This window comes from Danio aesculapii, chromosome 15, assembly GCF_903798145.1.
Source record: "Danio aesculapii chromosome 15, fDanAes4.1, whole genome shotgun sequence".
In the NCBI taxonomy this organism is placed as follows: Eukaryota; Metazoa; Chordata; class Actinopteri; order Cypriniformes; family Danionidae; genus Danio; species Danio aesculapii.
Genome location: NC_079449.1, coordinates 12,593,856 through 12,616,077, shown reverse-complemented (window position 1 = coordinate 12,616,077; position 22,222 = coordinate 12,593,856). Strand labels below are relative to the sequence as shown.

The 22,222-nt window shown below is 35.1% G+C and overlaps 1 protein-coding gene across 1 annotated transcript in view; it reads right to left on the bottom strand.

Moving 5' to 3' along the window:
- Positions 1-1,003: 1,003 nt before the first annotated feature.
- LOC130241850 (IgGFc-binding protein) overlaps positions 1,004-22,222 on the bottom strand; it is a 50,581-nt gene continuing 29,362 nt past the window's right edge. Inside the window, exons 14-22 of the mRNA XM_056473815.1 lie at positions 19,681-20,257; positions 16,699-17,297; positions 14,627-15,191; positions 13,001-13,596; positions 11,140-11,698; positions 8,165-8,367; positions 5,076-5,456; positions 2,462-2,748; positions 1,004-1,397 (exon numbers count right to left, since the gene is read on the bottom strand). Coding sequence (XP_056329790.1) covers positions 1,388-1,397; positions 2,462-2,748; positions 5,076-5,456; positions 8,165-8,367; positions 11,140-11,698; positions 13,001-13,596; positions 14,627-15,191; positions 16,699-17,297; positions 19,681-20,257 — 3,777 coding nt within the window. The 3' untranslated portion in view covers positions 1,004-1,387. The remainder of the gene's footprint in view (positions 1,398-2,461; positions 2,749-5,075; positions 5,457-8,164; positions 8,368-11,139; positions 11,699-13,000; positions 13,597-14,626; positions 15,192-16,698; positions 17,298-19,680; positions 20,258-22,222) is intronic.

Genomic DNA, 22,222 nt, shown 5'->3' with positions numbered 1-22,222 from the left:
TATATTATATTATATTATATTATATTATATTATATTATATTGAATGTATTAAATTTCTCACTATTTGTCTGCATTTTTCACACACATATGGAGTGCTGGGTGTGGACTGATTTTTGTTCTTCAAATCAGTTATCATAATTATTATTATTTTTCTAAATGCAGTTTTTCTCAACTATATATAAATATAAATAAAACATAAATTAATATAAATGAAATTATTATTAAATGGATAAAGTTATGTAGACATTTCAGCAAAGTGAAATAAACAGATAATCTAGTAAATATATAAAAACATGTTTATTTGATAAACACAATGAAATCAACAATCTTCATATCTTTATTAAAAGTATATTCGTTATTAAAGAACTCATTCAACACACACGAAAGATGCATTAGTTGTAAAGGTGACATCATGAGAAAGGAAACAGAGGAAAGAGCATGCACAATCCGTAGTTTTATGTATCCCAGTACAAAGACAGCTGCATTGATTCTTAAGAACATTTTTAGAACAATACCAGAGTAAAATGCAACCGCATGAGAAAGTCATACATATGTTAAATCAGAAACTGAATACAGTGACAAACATCATATATATATATATATATATATATATATATATATATATATATATATATATATATATATATATATATATATATATATATATTCTTTTCCAATAGGCATGAGAAATCACGACAGTTAAGATAGTTGTATTTGATGTACCCTAATGAAAGACTTAATACCATAACTTATTAAATCATACAGTCCAAGACTATATAGTATCCATGTGAAAAACCATACTGCAGTAAAGTGCATTTAACTCTTAAATATCTATTATTTACACACTTTCTTAATGAATGCTACAGCATACCATATTGATTATAGTAAACTAGGGTAAGCTATAATAACTACTGTAGTATACTGTATATTACAGCTTATCATTTCACTACAGTTATTACTAGTAAATATAGATAGTTTTTACCAAGGTAAATTGCATATATTAATATAATTATATGGCTGATGAATAATTATTTTTGCTGTTAAAAACCTTTTGATTAATTTGTTCATATTATTATAGTTGTTCTATTACCACAGCAACTATAGAATGACCACTACAAATTAATTTAAGTACTTTACTATAGTATGGTTTTAAAATACTACTCAAAACGTTTGAGTAAAGAATTGTTTGTTGCTGCCATCTGCTGGTGTTTTGTGTACATGTCAAGGAGTTATAAAAAAAAAAAACATTACTAAACAATTCTGAAGGCAGATTTCAGAACAGAAGTGTATTTATTGTGCATATTTTTAAAATATAAAAGTGCAATAAAGAGATGTACAATTTCAGATACGTATCTCTGCGGTGGCAACATATTCCCTTCCAGTTGTGTTACATATCACTGTAATAAAAACAAATGATGAGTAATGGGTTAGTCAGTGAAACTGCAAAACAAACACATTCTTTAATATGTAATGCCAATATTGTGGAGGCAGCACAAATGCCCTATATAGTATAACGGGTTCACTCAAAAATGAAAGTTTGCAATATAATTTATTTACTCTCAAACGTAGATTACTTAATTTCAATACTTAAAGTAAAAATAAAAACAAAAAACAAATCAAAATTAATACTAGTGGCTCTTGACAATACATTAAGGTCTTGAGGTTACATATTCCCAGTGTTTGATAAAGGCCATTAAGTGACAACATTAGCAAAAGTGGCATTTTAAAGGTGTTAATATTGTAAATAACATTCCGCTTATTGCATAGATGACTGTTTTACAATGCAAGACCTCAATGTATCTTCAGGAGCCATGGGTATTAATTTTGTTTTGCCTATACAGTTGAGAATTTTTCACAGTATTACCTATATGATTTTTTTCTTCAAGAGAAAGTCATACTTGTTTTAATATTGTTTCATTATTGATTAAAATTTTTTTACAACCATTTTAAGGTCAATATTATTAGCCCCCCAAAGCAATATTTTGGACTAATATTTGGACTGTCTACAGAACAAACCATTGTTATACAATGTTTTGCCTAATAACCCCAACTTGCCTAATTATGCTAGTTAAGCCATAAAATGTCACTTTAAGCTGCATAGAAGTGTCTTAAAAATATACAGTAAAATATTATGTACTGTCATCATGGCAAAGATAAAAGAAACCAGCTGTTAGAAACTAGTTATTGAAACGATCATGTTCTGTTAAACAGAAATTGGGAAAAACTAAACAGGGGGCTAATAATAGTGATTTCAACTGTGAATGTCTCTAAAAGTGTAGGTAGCTGTTCGAGTTGCATTTTGTGAATCACCAAGGAAATCAAATTCAGCTGTAACATTTCTTTAATGTTCTACTAAAGCAAACAAATTAACAGCAATTTATATTTTTGAGTGAACTTTTCAATTAGGTGACTAAACTTGCAAACTAAATGAGTTTTATTTTCTGTAATAGCAAGCGCTCACCATGTAAAGAAGTCTTCAGCCTTCCAGGAGGATACATCCAGAGACATCACAGTGGAGTTTCTCCCAGCAGAAATTGTCATATCATCTGCAGAATCTCCATTGAAGTTGCCACAGGCACCACAAACATTGCCCCTCAGGTCTGTGCTTATGGTTAACGCCACCCCTTCAGCGACAGAGTAAGTCAGTCTCAGAGTAGACATCTTCTCAATGATGACTGCCTCATTTCTGAATGAGACTGACAGGCCTTTTTTAGGTATAAAGGGATAGGAGATGTTTTTTCCATTCACCTGTTTCAATAAGAGAAAAACAGAATTTACTTCACAGTTATTAACCTGACAGCACTTAAATAATTACATTTTTAAAATGGAAAGTCAATTTCCACCGTGATTCATGTCTTGTAGCAAAAATTCATAATTACAAGTTAAAAAGTCTAAATAATGCATGATTTATTTTCTTACATTGTAGAACTAATGACTGACCCAGCAGGCACCTTGATCAACATCAAATTGACATGAATATGATGTCAAAAAACATGATGTCAAACAACATATGAAAAATTTTACATCCATTTGACATCCACACATCCATTTGACTTCCACACATCCATTTGACATCCACACATCCATTTGACTTCCACACATCCATTTGATAGTCACACAACAAATTGACGTCTAACATTGGCATAAAAAGAACACATCAAAAACCGATTACAGGACAGTCCAGTAATCGCTATTTGATGTGTTTTTTGACACCAATGTTTGACGCCAATTTACATAAAATATTAATAAAAAATAAATTAATGAATAAAAATAATAATAAAAAAGGGCTAAGCGGTGGTGCAGTAGGTAGTGCTGTCGCCTCACAGCAAGAAGGCTGCTGATTCGAGCCTCGGCAGGGTCAGTTGGCATTTCTGTGTGGAGTTTGCATGTTCTTCCCGCGTTCACGTGGGTTGCCTCCGGGGGCTATAGACATGGGCTATAAGTGAATTGGGTAAGCTAAAAATTGTCTGTAGTGTATGTATGTGAATGAGAGTGTATGGATGTTTCCCAGTGATGGGTTGCAGCTGGAAGGGCATCCGCTGTGTAAAAACATATGCTGGATAAGTTGGCAGTTCATTCCGCTGTGGCGACCACAGATTAATAAAGGGACTAAGCCGCAAAGATTATGAATGAATAATAAAAAATTTAATAATAATAAAATTTATGAGATGTCGTTTTGACATTTAGTCAGTTGACATCAACACTAGATGTAGACTACTGAAGTATAAATGGATAAGTGTGGTTTATTTATAAACTTATTTCGAGAGGATCACGTGCTTATGAATTAACTCAGCTGGTACCGCATCAGCTCTGTATATTGCACCAATCAGATGAATACTGACATACTATAAATAACCAGAGCTTTTCACTCCAGTCATCTTCGTCTTGAAGAATCCTCCCTTCCACCCCTACTCCTCCCCTTCTCTGATAGAGCGGCACGGCAGCCCAATGGTTAGCACTGTTGCCTCACAGCAAGAAAGCCGCCGGTTCGGCCCCTCACCGAGCCGGTCGGCATTTCTGTGTAAAGTTTGCTTGTTCTTCCCGTGTTCACGTGGGTTTTCTCGGGTTTCCTGGTTTCCTCGCACCGTCCAAAGATATCCACCGTTAGTAAATTGACTATAGCATCTTAAGACAACTCTTAGCCAGATATATCTCAGCATTCACAAGCGGGGGAGTTGTCGAGACCTACCTGAGCTCAAACTCTCCTATTGCCCTTCAAATGGGAGGAAGCCCCGGGCTCGAGGATATTCTGAGTTCAGGGCTCTCTCCCAAGACAGCATGCCAAATTATCAATCATTATCAAGTGTGAACTCTTGAAATGGCTTTTTAGAACATACATTACCCCAGTAAAGGTAAATAAATTAAATCCAAATATTCTTGACTGGTGTACAATACTGGGGTCTCTGGAGACTCTTTGTTTTATCTGACAATTAACGGAGGAAAATGTTCCTCTCGACCCCAAACTGTGTTTACTTCATATGTACCCAAGTACTCTGGTTGTGCAGGCCAAATGCGTCATTGTATTAAAATGGAAAGAGACCCAAAGGCCCTCTTCTAATCAATGGATTAATGAAATGTCCCTTAATCTTACTCTGGAAAAACTAACATATATTATCAAAGGGATGTTAAAAGACTTTTATAGCACTTAGAATCCGTTTCTACACTTCTGCAACCAAGTGGATCTGACAGCAGAATAGAACTTAAATAAAACATCAAGGTTAAATAGTGAATCACTGTTGATATTGTATGTAAATAATTATACTCCATATTAACCCCCATTTTTCTTTATTTATTTTAAAACTTTTTTATTTTTTACTGTTGTTATTATTTTTAAGTTGTGTATGTTGTCGTGGAGTCGTTTTGTTTGAATGTGATGTTCAGATGTTTAGATGTCTTGTTTTAATGATGAGAAAAACCATATAAAAATATTTTTTTTTTAAAAAGTTAGTCAATTGACATCAAATTGAATTGTATATTTGACATGTCTTTTGATATGGTTTTGACATGAAGTTGCCCACTGAAAATATGGAAAAGATATTGCTATATTCTAAAACTGTAACACTCATTCCACTTACCCAGCTGTGTAGCCGGTTGTTGACCGTGATGATCATGTCCTGGAAGAAAACGTGGACTATTTTCATGTTACCAGATTGATTCCTGGCACATGCATGTATGTCTAACACCACACGGAACCAGTCGGGAGACTGTTCATCACAAAGGAATGCCATCTGAAAGGCTCCCAGTTGCCCAATAGTGCCTTTAACACCATCAAAAGACAGCAACTGGTCATTGGTATCAAATGCACAGAGGCCTTGAAGAGGGTAACAATCACGTTTGCCATTCTGAACATCACAGGTGTCTTCGCTGGCACAGGCTAGTTTCACACACTCCAGCACTCCAGCAGCACGACAGAAACACTTCATATTGCAGGTTTCAGTCACGGAGACTTCACCGACCTATAAGAGAAAGAGCAGAGGAAAGTTTTTACCAACAGATAAGGTAGCATTTTTTCCAAGCATCAATTTAGGTTAGAATACAGCTTGTTTAAAGTGTCCACAAAATATTCCACAAAACTTTTTTTTATATTTGTCAACATCTTCTACACCACTAGAATTTTGCCAATTCTAAATTCTAATAAGTAATACTGTAAATAACAAATTTTAAGAGTTCACACTTTGCTGATGATTGATAAGTAAGAGCAAGTTTGGCATGCTGTCATGGGAGAGAGCCCTAAGCTCAGAAGATCCTTGAGCCCAGGGCTTCCTCCTGTTTCATAGGGTGAGAGGGGAGTCAGAGCTCAGGTAGGTCAATCATAAGCACGTGATCCTCTTGAAATTAGTTTATGTAAAAACTTTACTTAATAAGGTGACACGGTGGCTCAGTGGTTAGCACTGTCACCTAACAGCAAGAAGGTCACTGGTTCAAGTCCCGGCTGGGCCATATGGCATTTCTGTCTGGAGTTTGCATGTTCTTCCCGTGTTCACATAGGTTTCCTCTGGGACCTCCGGTTTCCCCCACAGTTCAATTACATGTGCTATAAGTGAATTGGATGAACTAAATTGGCCATAGTGTATGAGTGCTTGTGTGAATGCAAGAGTGTATGGGTGTTTCCCACTACTGGGTTGCAGCTGGAAAGGCATCCACTGCTTAAAACATATGCCGGAATAGTTGGAATCCCTGTGTCGATTCCTGATATACAGTATAAGGGACTAGGCCGAATGAAAATGAATGAATGAGTAATTTAATATCTAGTAAAATTTATTTATTCATATTTCACTTATTCATTATTCATATTTAATAATCTTGTTTTAATAATTACAGATCTGAATAAGTTTTCATTTTAATTTTTGCATCAATACATCTCTAAATGATGATGGAACTGTATCTACCGCATATTTGGAGATTTTACTCTCACGAAGATCATTTGAAACACAATAGCAGATGTAGCATTGATATGCTTTCTATCTATGCATAACAACTTTTGTATACTTAATTAGTAGCAGATGCTTAAATATATACAGTATATAAAATATCATGATATACAGTATTTACAAGGTACAATGTTGAAATTCTTATCAATCTATAGGAAGATACCATTACAATCATTACCATTTTCATGATTATTTAGCCAAAATTGCACACTTCAGTTTGATCTACACTGTAAAAAAAGCAGTTTTCCATATTTTGTGATTCACGTTTTTATTTTATTTTTCCCTATTTATTTATGCTTTTGAATTGCATTATGGGACCTTGATTTTTTTCCAGCAACTTCTAACCTTGAAAAGTTGGAAAAAGTGACTTTTATTAACATTTTTAATAGTTTAAAGTGATATACCGTCTGGGTTGGTGTTGTATATTACACTGCAAAAACCTTGTAATAAATTATGTAATAAGTTATTTTGCACACTTAGTTCTCGATGTATTATTTCTTATACATTATATTATTTTAAACTACTAAAATGTCAATAAAAGTCACTTTGTTCAACTGTAGATTTTAACATCGAAAGTCGACAGCCCAGAGATTAAGCTCCCATAATGCAATTAACAACTGTAAACATACAGAAAATACTTGTGAATCCCAACATACATAAACAGTTAGTTAACATATTTTTTACAATGTATGTTAAGTGAAAAATTATTCATGCGAGCAAAAATAATATTAAAAATGTATTTACAATCACTCTCATTTTCAAAATCTGTGACGGCCATGGGGCATACTTAAGCAATTCCAGGTATGGGGCTCTAGCACTGAAACTCAAAACATTCTCTTTATACACTGTAAAACCCAATAAGTTAGGGTAACTCAAACCATTTGGAAACAGATTGCAACAAACCATTTAACTTCAAAAACTAATCCTAATGTGTACTTTGACCTTAATCCATTTAAGTAAATGAAGCAATTTGAGCACAGTAAAACCCAATAAATGAAGAGAACTCAAACCAACTGAGAACTGTAAAACCCAATGAGTTAAGGCAACTCAAACTGTTTGAGGAAACCGATTGCTACAAACCATTTGAGTTAAAAAAAAAACATATTTATATGAGTACTGTGAACTTTTTTGATCCATTTAAGTTGAAGTAATGAGGTATTTAATTAACTCATTACCTTTAACACTGAGTTCAAAACTCTTCAAATGAGTAGAATTAGCTTTCAGTCAATTTTGAGTTAACGGCACTCATTTCATTTAATAAAGTTGACTGGTGGGTTTTACAGTGTAGATATTTTTTTCTCTGTAGATTTTTTATTTTTATTTTTTTGTAAATAAACTGCATGTTAAAAATATATGTTAAGTGGAACCTCTATCTTCTTAATGAAAAATTAAATACAATAAATTCACAAATATAAAGCAAGCTCGCATACAGTTAATTAGCCATATTTGTGATTAGATTTTAATATTTGCTTGTGCAGTCAGAGGGAAGGTTCCACTATTCCCGGTTTGGAAAAGAAGTAAAATTAAAATCTTTACAGTTATTGACAGATTTTACAACATATGATAGAAAATTTATTAAAGAGCTATATAATTAATTTAGGCTTCTTGGCATTGCTTACCTTGCTTATTGGTTAAGCCCACCCCTGATGACGGCAGTGGTTTGTGGAAAAGTTTTTTATGCAGTAACACAGTAATGATCATTTATGAATTCCATAAAAAACAATAAATCTCACCTTTAGGTATTTGCCGTTATGCACACACCCGCAGTCTCCAACAGACACACACTGATCTCCATCTGAGAGGAAACCTTCATCACACTGACAGCCTTCCATGCAGATGTTTGGGCAGCTGTTAATGGACGCAGTAAGACTGGCGCAGGTTTTGGCACAGTTATTAGAGCACTGCACATAGTGACTGTTAGCTGGACAGTCGGCAGCTGAAAAGAAAACACAAATGTATATGAATTTATTAAAATAATCATGCTTTTTATCATTAATATATATATATATATATATAAAAGTTATATATAACAAATTTTATGTGACCCTTAAAACGTTAGCAGTCTGTTTTTTAAATGTTCTGAAATTAAGTCTTTTATACTTACTATAAGGCTGCATATTTTTATTAAAAATATATGGTAAAACAATAAATTATGGTAATATATTATAAAATGTTGATTCTTGACCCAGTTTCCATTCTGAAATTTGCCTGAGAATCAATAATATTGTTAATAACTGAAAAAGATATGATAAACCTAGTAATATTGTAAACTATTCAGTGATATGTTTGGAGATAATACACTGTATTACTATGACAACAAAGCTAAATTTTTACCCATATTACTTCAGTGTCACGTGATCCTTTAGATTTATTCTAACATGCTGAATTAATTCTTAATATGGCCAGCAAATTCAGAGAAACTGAGAATTTGTAAGTCTTTTGATTTTTCCCATAGCTGTATTTATATACTGTTATGTACATAACTTAATTATTACACAGTTTAAAGAGTTCTTTCATAATTCACTCGCTCTTCACTTGTGATTGACCTATTTTAGTTAACTAAAAGATAGTTTGAAAAATGTTGAAAACCGGTAACCATTGACCTCCAAAGTATTAGTTGAGTGTGTGCGTGTGTGTGTGTGTGTGTGTGTGTGTGTGTGTGTGTGTGTGTGTTTATTAGAAACTTAAGAACTTCAAGGTCAGTAAATGGTTAGTAAAATCTTATTATTGGGTAAACTGTCTCTTTAAAGCAGTGGTTCTCAATTCTGGTCCTTGGACCGCTCTGTATAGTATTGCTGCATCCCAATTCGCATACTATCCATTCTAAATAGTATTTGCAAACAGAATTAGTATGTCCCAAATCGAAGTATGTTGAAAAGAGTATGTCAAAGGTTCCCGGATGGATTACTATTTCAAAATTTTAACTGTAGAACCGTCCAAACTCTAACCGCTGAAATTGCCCACAGTACATTGCGTGTTGGATGTGAATTCGATTCGAACTACAAATATGGGTGAAAAGTGTAAATAAACTACAAACATGGTACAAACATGGCGAGACCAACTGTAAAGGAGAGAAGCTTTGGTCTCGCCATGTTTGTACCATGTTTGTACCATGTTTGTAGTTTATTTAGCTGCTAAGACCAGGCTGGAAATGGCTGGAAACCAGCCTGGAAGTGGCCAAAACCGCTCTAATACCAGGCTGGTCAACCAGCTAAAACCAGCAGTAGGGGTTTATTGTAAATTTCAACTGCAACAACATTGTTGAACTTATTTAAAGACCTATTTGGACATTAACGTCTGAATGCAGAATTATTCAAAGACCTGAGGAGATTTCTCAGCATGAAAGACTCCAATAAGGTAGGAAATTAAATATAACAGAAATGTGGATGATGTGCGGATGATTAACAGGGCTCATAACTAAACAATCTGTTAACAAGGAAGTAGTATGTCCCAAAGCTTGCATAAGCTGCGTCCCAAATCGCATACTTATGCACTATTCTACGCCATTTTGTAGTATAAATAGTGTAAGTTTCACACTGAACACTCTAAAAATAATAAGTGCACTTTAATTGTCCGGATGATGCACTTTTTCAACTGGTAATATGAAGTGTGGAATGATGGACACTTCATGCACTCAACGACCGCAGGTTTGCTCAGGTAGCAGAAAGGGCGGAGCTATCGGGCGCACACGTTGGATAACTTTATTTATTTTGGATGGTGAACCAAACTTCACCTACGAGAGTGATTATAGCGCCTCCCGATGGTGAATGCGGTTATACTCATGGCAGGTATTATTTGATAGTTTGGCCATTTATTTTACAAAACGTCATCAAGGAAACGGTTTGAATTTCCGCTTAGTAAAAAAACATTAGTGCTCCATTTGGGACGACACTACCTACATATACTATGCTGTTGAGTGTTTAAGTGCATAAGTACATTGAGATGCAGCTATACTCTTCTGTTACACACTCAAAAGTATATATTTTTCCTTAACAAAAAAGTATATACTTCAAGGGCGTAGTATAAGTATGCGAATTGGAACGCAACAAACGTCTCTCTTATTTGACACAAGGATCAGTTCATGGATCTCTCTGTTAACAAGTTGATGATCTGAATCAGGTGTGTTAAGTAAAGAAGACATAAGCTGCATCCCAAATCACATACTTATGCAGTATTCTACGCCATTTTGTAGTATAAATAGTGTATTGCGTTCACATTGAAAACTCTAATAATAATAAGTGTACTTTAATAACCCTGGATTATGCACTTATTCAACCATTAAAATGAAGTACTGTATGTTGGACACATGCACTCAATGGTCGCTGCTTTGTTCACATAGTGGAAGGGGTGCTTTCAGGCGCTTATGTTGTATTAATTCATTTATTTTGGATTGTGAAAGCTAAATTATTCAACAAAAATGATTATACCGCCTCCCAATGGTGAATGCGGTTATACACATGGCAGATATTATTTAGTAGTTTATTTATTTCATTTATTTTGCCAATTTGCAACCGTCAAACATCATCTGTGAAACGTCCATTAAGGACGACACTAAATATATATACTATGCTGTTGAGTGTGTAAGTACATAGTGCACAAGTGCATAGTGTGCCATTTGGGATGCAGCTATACAAAATTTGCAGGTAGGGGTGCCGGAGGACTGAAATTAAGAACCACAGCTTTAAATTTAAGTTTATCTCAAACTTACGGCAGAATGAACTATTTCTCCATGGCATGATTTGTATCCCAGCTTGTTGGCAGATGATGGCGTAACCCTGAAGATTCTGACACAGTGTTTCTCTGTCTCCATTCATAACGCACATGTCAAACACACAGTTAATCACATGGGGCTCAGGATTCACCAAGTCATGACAGGCACTGAAGGGACCGGTGGCAGATGCCATCAGGCCACAGGCATCATCTCTGCGGTATCTGTCGGTTTCAGACTGAATGCATTGTTTCGGGGAACTTCCACCTACGCATTGAACACCAGTTGTTTTCAATGCCCACGCCTGTCCGAATGTCTCTGCGCTGGAGCTTTGGGTCCCATTAGGCAACATGAAGTCATCTGACGGGTTGCCATTGTAGTTGCCGCACAGGCCACAAGTGCTGTTTTGATAGTTTGACGGTATATGGACTTCTGCATGGTAACTGGTGTCATATTGAACTCTCAGGCCAAAATCTGTTTGGATTATGACATTGAATCCAACTTGGCTAATGGTGACTTGGTCAAGTGACGAAGGTAGGTTCACAAACTCATTGTTTACCTGTCAAAGAGGACAAAGAAATATTATTTTATCTATATATGCAAACAACAAAACATCAATCTATTAATCTATCTAACAACAAAAATATTGTTCTATCTGTCTTATCTATCCATCCATCCATCCAACCATCCATCCATCCATCCATCCATCCATCCATCAGCCTGAATAACTACACTATTTTATTTTTGGTTTATCATAGATATTTACTTTAGATGTCGCCTACACTGTTGTTGTCTATTGGAAGGAATGCGTCAATAGAGCCGCCATTTTAGTACAGGGTAGCGCTCCTTTGAAATGAATGTGGGACCAGGGTGCAGTGGAGGACTGGCCATCCGTAGCCATAGATAAATGCACATATATACATACAGTTGAAGTCCCCCTGAATTATTAGCCCCCCGGTTATTTTCCCACCAATTTCTGTTTAACGCAGAGAAGATTTTTTCAACACATTTCTAAACATAATAGTTTTAATAACTCATTTCTAATAACTGATTTATTGTATCTTTGCCATGATGACAGAAAATAATATTTTACTAGATATTTTTCAAGACACTTCTATACAGCTTCAAGTGACATTTAAAGGCTTAACTAGGTTAATTACGTTAACTAAGCAAGTTAGGGTAATTAGGCAAGTTATTGTATTATGATGGTCTGTTCTATAGACTATCGAAAAAAAATTAGGGGCTAATAATTTTGACCTTAAAATGGATTATAAAAAAGGCTAAAAGGGGGGCTAATAATTCTGATTTCAAATGTCAACATGACAAAATTTATCTTAGCTTTTATTATTACAATTGTTTATCACTTTTTTGTTTACACACAGTATATGTGTGTTGTGACTGGGTTTATCATTAAAAATATTTTTTTCAATCCCCATTTTTTTATTTTATGTATTTTAAACTTATTGCATGTACATCATTTTAATTTGTATTTAACTTGAAGTTATTACAGTCATTTCCCTATTTATTAGTAATTATTTATTATAGATTAATAGTTTATTTTAGACACTAGCCTACCCTGTTCATTCAGAATTTTAGTTTATTTTGTATTTATTTTTTAATTGTGCAGGTATCAAAAAGCCGATTTTTACTATTTAAATAGTAAAACTACAGATGCAGTTTGGAAAAGTAGAGTTAATTTTTAAAGACTCCCTGATGAATAGTAAGTAAATAAAAAAATATATTTTAATTATAAAAATTTCATAACATCAATCAAAAATCTTGACTTTTTTAATCAGTTTGATGCATCCTTGCAGAAAAAAAGTATTATTTTCATTAACAAAACGGCCAAACTCTGACTTACAATGACTCTCCAGCGTTCTCCTCGTCTGATGGTGATTGTGAAATTGTAGACATTAACAGTCAAACTCCTGATGACAGAAACGCCTCTGTTTCCAAACTGCTCGTTTTGCGTATCCACTGAAAAACTCCTCAGCTGTCCTACACTCCACTCACACACTTTAGCGAGTGTATAAACACATGTGCCTTGGAAGTCAAATCTCCTTCCATCAAAAGAAATATAGTGCGGGTCACCAGTGGCCACACATTGTCCAAAGCTGACAGGGTGGCATCCAAATACTCCATCCACTATCCCGCAAGCTTCCCCTGGACCGCAACTTGATGTCTGGCAGGATACATTTCCATTATCCCCACACATGCAAAGTTGCATGCACTGAGGATGGTTATAAAACACCTGGTGTTTCTTGTAATAGCGTCCTTGATAGAAGCAGCCACATTCAGTTTGTGGCACACAGGTCTGGCCACTCCAGATGAAGCCATGGTCACACTGGCAGGCCTCGGCGCAGGGTCTGGTACAGTTGTGTTCAGACAGCTGAGCACAGGTCTCTGTGCAACCTGGAGAACAGGAGTTGTAGTGGCTGTTTGGTGGGCAGGACAGAGCTGTGAATGAGAGATTGGAGACAGAGTTCATTTTTAGTTCAGTTAGTCAGACTTTTTGTTTTTGTGAACATTAGAGGATGATAATAGCAAGGGTTTGATTTATGTGAGAAGGGAATGTAGAATGTAGGGATCTTGCACGCAGCTAGAAAAATAAAATTCAGAAATGATTACAAAAACTAAAACTATTTTAAAAAGTACTTTGGTTAAATAAATTATAAATGTATATATGCAAAAAATATAAAAATATTTTTTATCTTTATAAATAGATACAATTTTGATGGCAAAATTTAAAAACGTTGTTCACCCACAAATAATGCTTACTCCTATCTCATTCTGTTCCAGACCTTTATATTTAGAAAAATATTTTATACAGTTTTGTTTATTATTGAATCCATTATATGGCTCTGAGAGATAATAAATAAACTTATTTTAAGTTGATTTTAAATAAAAGGTTTGGAATTGGAACTATTAAATTTATGAATGTTTTTTACCAACTCATTGAAATAAGTACATTTAAGTTCAAGCACTGTATTAAACTAAAACATACATAAAAAATAACAAAAACAACAACAAAAAAAATCAAAATAAAAGCCAGAAAAACAATAATACTAAAACAGTATTGACAACAATACTTTAAATTTAGCCATTTTTCATTTTTATTATTATTTTTTATTTTAAAAATAAGCATCTTATTGTAAAAATACAATATGTAATGTAATGGAAAAATATAATACAGCTAAATGTATATTTTATGACAAGTGCAATATTAAAACAAATATTTTATTTATTTTAACATCTAAACAAACAAACAAAAAGTAAATTGTACATTTTTTTTATTTGGGCTGTTATCAAAAGCCCTTAAAAATTCTTAGCACAACTACAAAAACTGAAACAATTTATCTAATTGTATTCATGTCAAACATTTTGTCAAACAGGCTTACTCAATCTCAATTATTTAAACAGTTTCCTATTTCATTTCAATTTTAAGTACACAAATTAAGTTTCATAGTACAATAACAAAATTACTTACGACAGAAAGTGGCGTTTCTCCACTGGTACACCGTAATGCTTTGACTCTGACATGCGGATGCATAAGCAGCCACCGCACTGCACAACACACCCTGATATCCCTGAAACTGGCAGGTGTCCAATATGCAGTCCTCTTCGTAAGGTCCAGGATCAATATAGGTGTGACATTCTTTGAAAGGCCCTGTCTGATTTGCAATGATCTCACAATAGCGCTCGGCATTTTCCCTCTGGGTCGAAGGGCAAGATGAGCATCCAGTGCCAAGGCAACCACCTGAGGAACAGTCTGGTTTTGTGGAAACCTGCCAGCTTTGTCCCAGACTACTACTGTTGGGTGCCCTCGTCCCATTGCGCATCACAAAGTCATCCTGCACATCACTGTTGAAGTTTCCACAAAGTCCGCACACTGCACTGCTGTAATTGCTTGGCAAAGTGACCCTCGTCATACTGGACCAGTCAAAGGTCACCTGGAGACCAAATTTTGTCTTTAACAGAGCAGTGTTACCACTACGGAAAACTATTAAGATGCCTTTCAGCAAAAATGGAAGATCTGCTAATTGGCCGTCCACCTAAAGAGAGAATAAACAAGAAGGTTTAACATTCACAACAGTGCTTATTTGTTGTGTTGTGATTTGAAACAGTTCCTTTTAAATTAAGATTACTAATTACTCTTTTAGTATTTTGAAGCAAACATGTTAAGAAAATATAGGTTTAAACAATGATTTGTTTTACATTTATTTATTGTCATTTATTAGGGTAATCAGATTGCAATAGTTCTGTGTGGAACTGTCATTCAATAAAAAGATTCAACTCAGAGTCATTTGTTTGGAAAATAGACAATTCTGGTTGCCCAGTATGAATCTGATTCAATGGAAAGAATCAGCTCAGAGTCATTTGTTTAGGAATCAGACAACTCTGGTGGCTCGGTATGAATTTGATTCATTGAAAAGGATCAGCTCAGAGTCATTTGTTCGGAAATCAGACAATTCTGGTGGCTCAATGTGAATGTGATTCATTGAAAAGAATCAACTCTAAGTCGTTTGTTCTGAAATCAGACAACTCTGGTGGCTCAGTACGAATTCCATTCATTGGAAAGAATCAACTCAGAATCATTTGTTCAGAAATCAGACAACTCTGGTATTTTAGTATGAATTTGATTCACTGAAAAGAATCAGCTCAGAGTCATTTGTTCAAAAATCAGACAATTCTAGTTGCTCAGTATGAATTTGATTCTTTGAAAAGTATAAACTCGGAGTCACTTGTTCTGGAATCAGACAACTCTGGTTGCCCAGTATGAATTTGATTCATTGAAAAAGAATCAGCTCAGTCATTTGTTTGGGAATAAGATAAGTCACTGTGTATTTATTTGATTCATGATATAAAGAAAAATATCAGAGTCTATATTTGTTAACTGGGTGACATTGGTGTGGGTCTGATTCAGTGAAAAGAACCGACTCCGATTCATTTGTTTGGGAATCCACTGGGAATTCATTGAAAAGAATCAACTCAGAGTCATTTGTTTTGGAAACAGATAAGACATTATGTATTGATTTAATTTACAAAACAAAGAACAAACTCAACGTTGGTCAAACATCAAACGTTGGTCATTCTAAATGGATTCAATCCACTAAAAGCATCCAACTTATTTGTTTGGGAATCGGTCTAGACTTGTCTAAATCAGTATATATTGCTCTGTAAGAATTGGATTCACCAAACGTTGTATCGGTTTGATTCACTAAAAAAACATCATTTGTAACTATGTCACTTTGGATTAAACTATCCATCATTTGTTTGGGAATCAGATTCACTAGACTCATTTAAAGTCATATGTTTTTGGAATCTAATTACACTTGGGAATCAAACTACACCACTGTTTGGATTTAATTTACTATTAGAACTAAATCAGAGTCTTTTGTTTGGGAATCATACTAGCGTATTTTGTAACATATAAAAAAGACAGAGATAAGGAATATTGTGCTAAAAAACTGAATGCAAGAGCGTGAATCATCAATACTTTGAAATAAACAATTCTTAAAGTTTCTAATGTGCATATGTATATGTTGTGATGGTACTCACCAGTATCTGATTGGGATGTTCTCTAGTCATCGTGATGGAGAATCCATTGACAGACACATTGACAGTCTTAGTAAAGCTCACTGCATTGCCCCAGAGATGATCATTCTGAACAGTCACATTGAAAGGCACAAGACCCTCTTTATCAACACACAGGGCTGCCAACTGATACACACACGTGCCCTGGAAGTCAAAACGGAGTCCATCGAATGTGCGATAATGTGGGTCTCCAGATGCGACACATTCGCCGGTGCTCATTGGTTGACATTTGCATTTTCCATCAACAACTGAGCATCTCTCACCCACAGGACAGGAGGATTCACGACACACCACGACACTCAAGTTACGATTACACTCACAAAGCCGAAGACATTGATTGTCGGCCCAGAATGTTTGGCCTGGCTGGTAGTAGACGCCTTCAAAAGAACAGCCACACTGATTGGTGGGTACACAAGTGTCAGCACTGAGGACAAACCCGCTGTCACACACACACGCTTCCACACAGGTATCAGTGCAATTCTGTGGCTGATCAGGATATGAACAGGTCACTGCATAAGGAGATGTACGGGCCTCATAATGGCTGTTGGGCGGGCAGCTGATAGCTGTTGAAGATCAGAGCAGAGGATTACCAGCAGAACAATTTAAATATGAGGTACAAGGTTTACATGTTTTTGAAATATGACTACTTGCTTTACAGACATGATAAATACAGTATATCCACATTAAACTTGAAATCTGTATTTTCAAATGAACCAATTACACATGAAAACAAATGTTTTTTTTCTTGGTTTTATAATCTTCATTCTGTCATTTTGGGAGAAGATTTGTCGTCAAGACCAAGTTACTTCAGAAGACCTGTACAATCAGATGAGGCATTCTTCAGATCATGATAATGTTAAGTGGCCATAAATGAGGTTGGTGTCGTGATCTCGTTCCCTTCGAGTGTGCATTAGCTTGGGCAACCTAAAAAAATGGCAATTTTGTTTGATTCAAATGTTTAGAAACCAAACTTAAGAGACAGTCGATGTTTAACTTTATTGATGTTTCTAAATATGTAATTGAACTGTGAGCTTTACAAACTTTACATATTGCCCGAGAGGCATTTCAAAGATGGCCATCGAGTAAAATGACCTGACTTAAACCAGCTTCATCATTTTGGAGAAAGTTGTGCTGGAGACAGTTTTGCATTTATATTTAGTCAGAAGTGGTATGTGAAAAAGACTAAAATAGTTGTTAGAAAACTTCAGTACATGTGGTCATCTGACTGCTTCTCCACAAACAAGGACAGGGAGAAAAGCACAAGATATTGTCTCAGAAAAATTGTTCCAGAAATGTGATTTTGTGTGATATTTCCTTTCCTTCGGCTTAGTCCCTTTATTTATCAGGGGTCGCCACAGCAAAAGTTTTCCAGCATATGTTGTACACAGCGGATGCCCTTCCAGCTGCAACCCAGTACTGGAAAACACCCATACACGCTTTATCACACGCATACACTACAGCCAATTTAGTTTATTCAATTCACCTATACTCAGGGTTTCTATATATTATATTCTATATAATAAACTAAATCTATACACAACAATCAGTCCAGCAGTAAATACATGGATCACGATAAAATTTGTTTTTGTAAGGAAAATAATTAAACTTACGATAAATAATTACGATAAAATTACCTTTTTAAATAAAGTTTTATAAAGACGGATTGTTGGTGATTGTATGGGTTTTGGCCAGATTGGGTAGCAATACATTGCTCAAGGGCTAATTTCATATATTTGTTTATGAAATGATTAAATGTTCAGTGCAGTGCATTTCTTACATTACTTAAGCACCTTATTTTGAGTATTATAAACTCTAGATGATGGATAATAAAGCCCAAAGTGTCTTCTTTCCAAAGATACATGAACTGTGAAAGCAGTCCAAATAATTCAGCAACTGTTGCTGTTTTAGTTTGGGAAGGTCTTTTTTGAGAAACCGCCTCTGACGGTGAGGGAGAAAAGGACAGACAGATTATGGTCACAGACAAGCAGATGCATATAATGTGGATGTACTGCAAGTATGAAAATCACAACCCAGGCTGATTCTGAAAACGTACAGTTGTATACATTCCTGGGGAGCGCCAAAAACGTCCCAGGAGCTGTTTTTTTTTTTGCCGTTTTTGTTTTCGTGAATCTACCAGAGGCTGTTGTGTATGCTTTTTCAGATCTCAAATTTCTCTCATGAGTGCCATTTGAGAATGCTGTTTGCGTAAATACACCACAGGCTGCTGTCAACTAACTGTTGACTGACCCACCCTCTTCCTTCCCTAAACCCAACTGACAGTTTTAAAAAGGAATCCAGAAAAAAAGCCCTCGATTTCACCACATTATTGCACTGTTATTTACTTTTTTGTATAATTCTTTGGTTTCTGTGTTTGTCTTACCCGCTTTCTGGAAACGTTCTTCGCCAGACTCGAACCCTATAGTCGTGGACAACTCCTCTCTGCGTCTCAAATCCGCCGACATACATGGCAAGCTACTGGACAAACTGATAACAGTGGAAAACCGGCCATACGGAGGTAAGCGGTCAGCAGGTAAGCTCGAAAAGGAACATACCGCCTGTAGCATTCGTTTTAAAGATGAAATGCGGCCATACGTACTTCTGGCTACATAATTAATTATCTCCAGAAATGTATATAGGGCTACGTTTTCAGAATGAGCCTATGTTGGACAATCAAGGTAATTTGAAGTTTCCGGATGAGCCAGTGTTATTCGGCGGTTATCATCTCTGAATAACATACCATGCATGTCACGACTGACCAATCAGAATAGTGTATTCCAGAGAGCTGTGTATTAAGTTTTAATATTTTCAAACCTACTGTTTAAATGGAAATTACAATCAAATAAATGCAGCCTTGATGTACATACCCAGTGACTTCTTTTAAAAATCATCCAATAATGACTCCAAACTTTAGTTAACTTTAGTAAATAAGTGTTAAAGCAAACTTACAGCAATTGTATTTCTTTCTCCAATCTGTTATAATGACTCCCTCTTGTCGACACCGCTGGACGTAGGTCTCCAGAGCCTGACACAGAAGTCTCCGGTCTCCATTATTGGAGCACAAATCAAACACGCAGCTTTGCTGGAACGCCTGTGGATTCACTTTAGCATAACATACATTAAACACACTCTGACCTGCAGATGTCAAGACTCCACAGAAAGTGTCTGTTTTATAGAGAGCAAGCAGTTCGGGAGGGCAAACAGGGCAGTTGGTGTCACAGCCATCCTGACATGTAGATGTGCTGCTGTTTTCTGCTCTCCAGCTCTTTGCCCACTGGTACACGCCTGGCAGAAGATTTCCAGTAGGGTCTCTGAGCTCATCTGCGTTATTATTATTGAAGTTTCCACACAGGCCACAAACAAGTCCATAGTAACTACTAGGAAGTTGCAGGATAACCTTTGAGTTCCAGTCATAAGAGACGCTCAGACCAAAATCAGTTTCCAAAAGAGCTGCGGTTCCACTCTGTCGGACCCTCACACGGCCATCGTGAAGATCAAGAGGAAGATAGAACAGCAGACCATCCACCTGACCAGAAATCAGGAAGATCGTGCTTTGTTTAGTAATATTATGATTAAAGTGGAAAGAAATTCTAATACATAAGCAACAATGAAATCATCAGTGATCTACAAGAGTTGTTAGACATAATGATCATATAATAACGGATAATATTATTTGAATACAAATTTATACACTATAATACAAACGTAACACAAATAAACACATTATATAAATATACACACAAATGTACATAAAACTATAATAACCATGATGGTAAAATACCAGGGAACATTTTAGTTTAAGTACCTATTCTCATTATAAAATAGTAGTACTGTGAATATTGGCTATAAGCAGCAATTTTGGATTTTATTGAGGCAAAAATCCTGATTAATGATTTGTTTAAAGTGAGAATTGTACCTTAAAATAAGGGGTTACAAAATATCCTGTAAAGAAGACTTTATTTAATCCTTTAATTTAATCCTAATCGAATTAACTGCTCAAAGCAGGCATTGTTGTAGGCTAACAAATATTAAATTTAGTAGTTTAAAAATATCATCAATGTCTAGAAGTTTTCATTTTATCCCACGGGTTTAACAAATATCTCAGAATATATACTTAGGTTAATGCATTAAGATAAATATATTTAAACATAAGCATTTTAAAAATAATGAATATATTTCAAACATGTTACCATTCAATTTTTATTCTTTCGTTCATTTGTTTGTTTGTTCTTTCATTTATTTATTTTTTTATTTATTTATACTATTATATATATTAGTGTCTGTTCAGTAAGATTACAATATAAGTGATAAACCAGTTACCATTTTACTTGATGTATTCAGTTAATACTATAATAAAATGTGTATAAACTTAAAATTATTATAAACTTTATTATAAACCTCTCATGACCTTATATAAGGATATTGCAAGATTAACAACTAAGATCTATAAAAAAACTAAAATACATTTATTTATTTATTTATTTATTTATTTATTTTGTGTCTGTTAAGTAAGATTACAATATAAGTGATAAACCAGTTGCCATTTTACCTGTGTATTTAGTTAATATTATATTAAAACATGTAGAAAATTTCAATTATAAATGAAATATTCTCATGACCTTAAAATATATATTAGGATATTACAAGATGAACAACTAAGATCAATAAAAACTATTATATATATATATATATATATATATATATATATATATATATATATATATATAAAGTCAGAATTATTGGCTCACTGCTTATTTTTTCCCCAATTTCTTTTTAAAGGAGAGAAGATTTCTTCAACACATTTCTAAACATAATAGTGTAGAAAGGGTCAATAAATAGTCGCAGATGCACTTTCTAGCTGAGCACACGAAATGCGTGTGTCGTTTTTTACCAACCAACAAAACTCTGTAAACCAAAAAACAAAGGCCCTTAAAGGGCAAAAGAAATTATCACAACACTAGGGTCCTTAAAGGGTAAAGGAAATCTACAGCTAAACACTGAGCAACAAAAAGCATTGTGATTACAACTTAGTCAGGAAATACTGACAACAAATGCTTACTGAAAGAACAGAATAAGATGACCTATGTAAGCTATGGTGAATTATGTATAACTGTATCACCACACACGTCCCCCCAGAATTCACCATAACAAAAGAAAAGTCAACGGCGAGGTGGGTGGATTAAACGACCACTGCGGCTCCGCCGCTCTGGGGCTACAGGTGACTTGTCTGCAGAAGCAGAACTCTGGGCCCTGTTATATCGTGTTTGAGGGGGCTGTGGCGGTGTTCTGAGGGAGGAAGGTGCAGCTGGGGGGCGTCCACGCCGTAGGGGTTTTGCCAAGAGAATGGGTGTGGACACATCCAAGTGAGCTGGTTTAAGGCGGTCGACTGAAACTCGCTCCCGTTTACCAGCCATGTCCACCACAAAATGTTTACTCCCTGCCTCAACAACTCGAAATGGGCCCTCATAGGGTGGGTGTAGAGGTCCCCTAT